The following is a 6,223-nucleotide window of genomic DNA, read 5'->3' as shown; positions in this document are numbered from 1 at the left end:
GCATCAAGCTTGCTCAGAAAATTTACTTGTTATTTTAAGTCAACTTAAACTGATGATTAAAATTTCTAGGGCAAAATATAAAATTGGCCAATTGATCAAAATAACTGTATTCGCTAGCCCAAAAATATAATAATATATATATATATATATAGAGAGAGAGAGAGAGCTAATATTATTTTTAAGAGCTCCTAAAGATATATATTTTTAAAATTTATACTGTGGACAAAACTTGAACTCTTACAAAATAATGTAAGCACTAGCAGTAAGTTTTTGTCCCTTTCTTTTTTGAGATATTGAAAAATAGAATGTTCTGCGCAGTACGTTATGTAGGACCGTCGGTGATAATTTCACATATATAGGTCCCCTCGAATTTTCTTATTATTTCCTTTTTCTATTAGAGATGTCCATTTCCACGCTGCCGCTACAAGTTGTCAACTTCCAAGAACCCGCGTAAATAACAGTCAAAACAACTCTTTTTTTCTCTCTTCCAAATCCAAAGACTCAATTTTTTTGCCATTCCTTTCAATTCTGTAATCTTTACAAGAAAAACCATGTACCGTTCATCTAGTACCACACGAGTATCTGACGAGTTCTTTTCTCCAAATCTCAAATCAACAATTACATCTGCTGAAACTGAAGAACTGCCAATTTTCAATCCTCAATCACACGTTGCTAAAAAAGAAAGAAGTCGACTCAGATCTGCTGAAAATTCCATTCATCTCATCCCTTTAATACTGTTGCTTTCTGCTTTCATTTTGTGGGTTTTCTCTAGCCCTGGTAATCTTTACTAAACCCCCCCTAAATCTTAGTCTTGTTTTTGCTAGCTGAATATGTTTGAAGATTTCTTTTTATGATGTGTAGATTTGGTTTATTCATGTACAGCTGAATTTTGCCGACCCATTTGGTTATACTTCATCTTTTTTACTTTGTGATATTGTACTTTTTGCAACATGGAATAATGTGGAAACAAGATGGAGATTGGCTGTGAATTTGTAAATGGCATCTTTTGATAGTTTTCGAGTTGATTTTTTTAATTATATGCTGCACCTCTTTGAACATCTGACTTTGAGTAAAGTTACAGTCATCAACAGGATTTGGAAAAAAGATAATTGCCGCTTTATGATGCTTTTCACAAAAGAGATTGAAGAGAATCAGATCTTTTGCCTATAGAAGAGACATTACGACTCGAGTTTTTCTTTTCTTTTATTTTTTGTTGTTTTGTTTTTCAGCCGTTGATACTTTGGATCATATGGATGCACTTTCATGTTTTTGGGGGTTCTCTGTTGTCTGTATTTAAGATTAAATTGGAGATTTGTGGATAGTTTTTTCCCCCACATTGAACATTTGACTAGATTCCCAGCTTTCAGCTTGCTAATGTGTAATGTGTTAACATGAGTATTTCATCAATAGGCAATATTGGCTGCTCGTAATTTTTGTATAGTCGGTAAATGATCATGGAATTCACTCGAAATGATCATACATATAGAAATAGAGAACAAGCTGTGCAACAGATCAACAATCATCATATCCATACATTGTTTAGTTAAGAGAATTGCCATTGAACTGTTAAGACAGAAACTGTTCGAAAATTTTCCAGAATAACTTTCTGTCGACATACAAGGTTATGATGCTGGTCAGAGTCCCTCTGTCTAGATCATTCTGCCGTTATATAATGGTGGTCTCTAGCTCTGAGGTACATTAGACAATTCCCAAATATTTGCTGTTTGGTTTTTGTGTTTTGGTTCTGAGGCAACACAATTGACTTTTTCCTCTACTGTTCTTTGCTTTGTATTGTGTACTTCTAGTTGAGTTATCCCCATTTTTACCCATTTTTGTTGGACCTTAAAATGTTAATGTTTTATCTATGCCGCCATTATTCTGAATGAGAAAAATTGCCTATGACTATCAATTTGCTGTTAAGACATATTTCTATCCTGCACAGCAGTTACTATGGTGAATAAAGCTGATTCAATTGTTGCCAGAGTCAACACTTCTGTAACACAAACTGAAATCAATGGAGGCAGTTCAAAGAGCAGTTTCACATCAAAGCTGGAATCAGAGGAAATCGATCCAACTGATAAGTCCATAGGTCAAGAAAATAACGAAGCTGAAGGATGACAAGAATGAAGTTCCGTTGCTCATCTAGAATAGACAACATCGATCGTGGTGCTTATGTTAGATTAGTGAACTGTATACAATATATATATATATAGAGGTGATATCCCGCTGGTGTTTTGGAAAAAATTAACTATTGTCCCAAAGTGTAGCTATAAAAGAAAGTGTTATAGTGAATGGTTTCCCCTTTTTGTAATGCTGAAGCATATTCTGATTTCTGATACAGAAGCATAAGTATAGCTAATAGCAAGTTTCCTGATATGAAGAATGAATTACAAAACTGGATTTTACTTCAATACACTCTGCCTACTGCTATTGGCAAGCTATTGCTAAGTATTCCTCCCTCAAAAGCTAATGCCTGTCTCTTTTAGTTTGCTCAAATTCATAATTGGCATGTCTCGTCAATGTTCTGGGCTTAATCAGCTTAGGCACAATGATGTTATTTCTAACAGAACATATCAGTTTATTCTCAGACTGCAGCAATGCTCCCACGCGATTTGCCATTACTGTTAATGGAAAGACACGACGCCATCTTTCACTTCCATATGTTTTGAATGCATCCTCCACAGAAATATGTTTAGACTTCATTGCTTCTGCTAGCTTTTCTGTCAAAACTATCGAATCCTCCAATGCACAACAAGCACCTTGACCCATGTTTGGTGTCATTGGATGCCATGCATCTCCCACGAGCACAGTTCTTCCAATAGAAGGTGGAGGACTTATTAAGGGCCAAAGCCATCGGTCATAAAGGGGATTTCTTGTTAATGTATCGTCTGCTGTACAATTAATCAGGGTTAACATGTCCGCGACCGGCCAATCTCTAACCAGCTCTTTAGCTTGCTGTCTCAAAATAGATGGATCTGTGATCCTTGGGCCTGCAAAAGAGATTCAAAAGTTGGAAGGGTGCTAACAGAAAAGTGCTGGCCAACTTGTCAATCTGGTTTAACTCTATTTTGATTAACAACTGGTATCACATGGGAAACATTTGCTGTCAATAACATGGAATAACAACCCCACACTAAATAGAACAAAAGTTGGAAGTCTATCATATGCACATGAGGCATATTTACTCCTGATTCTTTTGGGGCACTGGTGGAATAATGAGTGCTGAAATTTAAACTCACACGTCTGACCTTTTCAATTGATTGTCACTCTAATAGGCACATTTTGCACAGACGTCCGGTGACCAATAGGTCATAGCCTCAATTGAGGTGTTTATACGAAAAATATTGGCAAGTTTAGGAGTCTGTCTATGTATTCCGCCATTAATGTTATTGAGCCCCCCGACCAACAAGGTTGAAGTTCAGGTAACCAACCAATTAGGCTACCATAATTCCCCTATTTACAACAATCTGATTATAACATTTTAGCCGGTTAACATAAATGTGATCCAAAAAGAAGTACCTTAAGATTAATGCAGAGATGAAGAACTAGAACCGATAGTAGATTTTATGGAGTATATACCTGGAGATGAGCTGTTGCACATGACAAACCAATAGACCTTGGTTTTAGAAGCAGGAACATATCCAGCACGTAATCCTCTTCCATAGGTGTAGTTTACTTTTGGTTCATATGGCTGTCCTTCAGGGAAATATCCTAGGCCTCGGAATGCAATATGCCCTGCATACTTAGGCTCTCGAAATCCCATCCACCTAGCCGTTGGTGACCAGACGCCATCACAAGCTATCACTACCTGTAGCGAATGTTAAAGATATAATTTAAGTAAATAAAAGTGTGCCATCTAATAGTTTAAAGCTTTCAGATGACATAATCACACAAGTCGAGCAGACAGAAATCCTGAGTTTAAGTTTCACTGTGCCACTCATTACAAAAAAAGAAGAAGAATTTTCACGTGCACAGGAGGGGATGAAGTTGCAGGGTCAAGCTAGATAAATATGTCTATTTGGCAGTTAGGAACAGGTCTATGCAATAATAGCATGCAGATTTACCTCAGCAGATAATCGAGTTCCATCCTCAAGTTGCAATAAGGTATTACTGCCATTTTCACTTGTTTCAATCTTGGCCAACTTTGAGGAAAAAGAAATAGCATCTGGTGGTAGCTTACTAGCTAGTGTTTCAAGTAAGACTCTCCTCTCCACTACCCGGAGTTCTTGACTGTTCCATTTTCATGGGATCAGTTGAAGAAGAGTAAGAATTGCCTGGTAAATTACCATTGAAAAACACATAAATCGGAAAAAGATCATCACTATTACCTTTTGTCCTCGTCTTTAAACCCGAAGGCGTTCAACTCCTTTCCATCATCTGATTTTATTACTATCCTGCAAAAGCAGATAACATCAATCTTTTCATGTTTAATACTGGTTAATTAATTAAGAGATACAAAGTTGTGTGCTAGTCACAGTGAGTAGCATTGCATATTCCAATAATTAAGCTTTATACTTTACATCGAACAGAACTCCACTGTCAACTACATTTCTATCAAGATTGAAATATCAGTATAGTTCTATTTAATTGGAGCATAACTGTTGTGTTGAGCCCCTAAGTCTCTGATATAAGGGACGGATTTTGGATTTGCAAACTTACTAAAACATTTATATTTAAAACTTACTAAAGTTCGAGTTGAAAGCAATTAGTGTTACACCTACATCTATCACAGCCAGCTATCAGCCAATGCTCCATATAAAAGGGATATGCGCTATGCGTGGGGTCGGCTAAAACAGAACAGTTGTAGGAACATACCCTTGAATTTCAAGAAACTGACTCCTAATTTCATCACCAATTCCAATAGCATCAAGTGCTTTCCATCCATTTTTAGAAAGTGTTATTGAGCTTCCTTCAGTTCTCAACGACTCAGCCTGCTCAAGCACCACGCTTCTAATACCAAACCTAAAAAATAACAACTCACACAATCATTAAAATACATTAAAACAAAAAAGAATAATCATTTGGATGCAAATCAAGTTTGTGAAGTTAATAAACCTCTGAAGTGAAACAGCAGAAGCAAGGCCAGCAATTCCAGCACCAACTATTACAATAGCTTCTTTTCTATCATCAGCTTTGGTATTTACAGTTGAGACAGACATGGGTCTGATCACTCCAACTCTAGGTGTTAGACATATTCTTTTCTGGAAATAACTAGAAACGTTAGTGGAAGAAATAGATACGCGCGACTTGGCATTTTGTATAATAGAAGAGATTAAAGCCATGGTCATCCAATTCGTTTGGAAACAATGGAAGAGTATAGAGGGAACAAAAATTCAAGAGGGTTATATATGTTCATATAGAAGAGGAGTTATGTTGACATAAATGAGTGAAAATCTGCTATTGGGAGTTTTAGTGCACTAGATTGTCTTTTTAGGTGTTTACCAATATGGTACGGCGTCATATTTCTTACACCATCATCAATGATACCATATAGGTAATCATGATTTTAAATTAATGAGTTCTACCTTCAAAGTTTTTGGCTAAAATTATGGTTCAAATTTAATATTTGTAAAAATTTTGCTAACCCTCATAGAAATACTGGATTTGAATGAACCTACTGTTGCACGCTGGTTTTATAGAATTTTTTTGAAATGTCAATGTATAGAAAAAAATCAAGATACACGTCCCATTACCACCAAGAAAAGTCTTCTTTTTTGTACAAGTTGGACACGTTAATGACTCCAAGACTTGTCCGTGGAAAGTTCGCCGTGACAGTCATCGCTATTTATCAAGTTCGAGTTGGACCCGGATGCCAAAAATATCTCTTGACATGTCGCCACTGTCCACCGGGTGTTCAAATTTGAACTGTAATCGCTATTTGAACCGTAAAATTAACTTATTGATATCAGGTTATCAAGGTAATAGTTGGTAAATGGATTGAGATTTTATAATTAATAATTTAACGATTTGAAAATGAATTACTTAATTTTTTTATTGGATAAACCGTTAATCCATTAATTTTTTTTATATTTATACTTTTATATCTATGTATATAAAGTACTGTCATATATTCTTATCCATAAGAATTTAAGAAGAGACTAATAAGGGTGACACACAGTAAAAGATTTTTGAGAAAAGAGACAAAAAAGAAACTCCAATCCCAAAAATTATCATCTAAATTGATCTATGTGGAATGAGCTAAAACTGCTTAAATTTTAAAGTT

General features: G+C 35.7%; 1 protein-coding gene across 1 annotated transcript; it reads right to left on the bottom strand.

The window, feature by feature from the left end:
* Nucleotides 1–2,266: 2,266 nt before the first annotated feature.
* On the bottom strand, nt 2,267–5,654 carry LOC107776301 (monooxygenase 3). The gene is made up of 6 exons (XM_016596175.2): nt 5,056–5,654; nt 4,816–4,962; nt 4,329–4,394; nt 4,065–4,230; nt 3,580–3,808; nt 2,267–2,990 (listed from the first exon to the last, which is right to left on the bottom strand). The coding sequence occupies exons 1-6, from the start codon at nt 5,286–5,288 to the stop codon at nt 2,467–2,469; spliced, it is 1,365 nt and encodes a 454-aa protein (XP_016451661.2). The 5' UTR covers nt 5,289–5,654; the 3' UTR covers nt 2,267–2,466.
* Between the last annotated feature and the right edge of the window lie 569 nt (nt 5,655–6,223).

Source organism: Nicotiana tabacum, chromosome 23 (genome assembly GCF_000715075.1).
Source record: "Nicotiana tabacum cultivar K326 chromosome 23, ASM71507v2, whole genome shotgun sequence".
NCBI lineage: Eukaryota > Viridiplantae > Streptophyta > Magnoliopsida > Solanales > Solanaceae > Nicotiana > Nicotiana tabacum.
The sequence above is the reverse complement of the archived record's forward strand: the minus strand, read 5'-3'. Positions and strand labels throughout refer to the sequence as shown.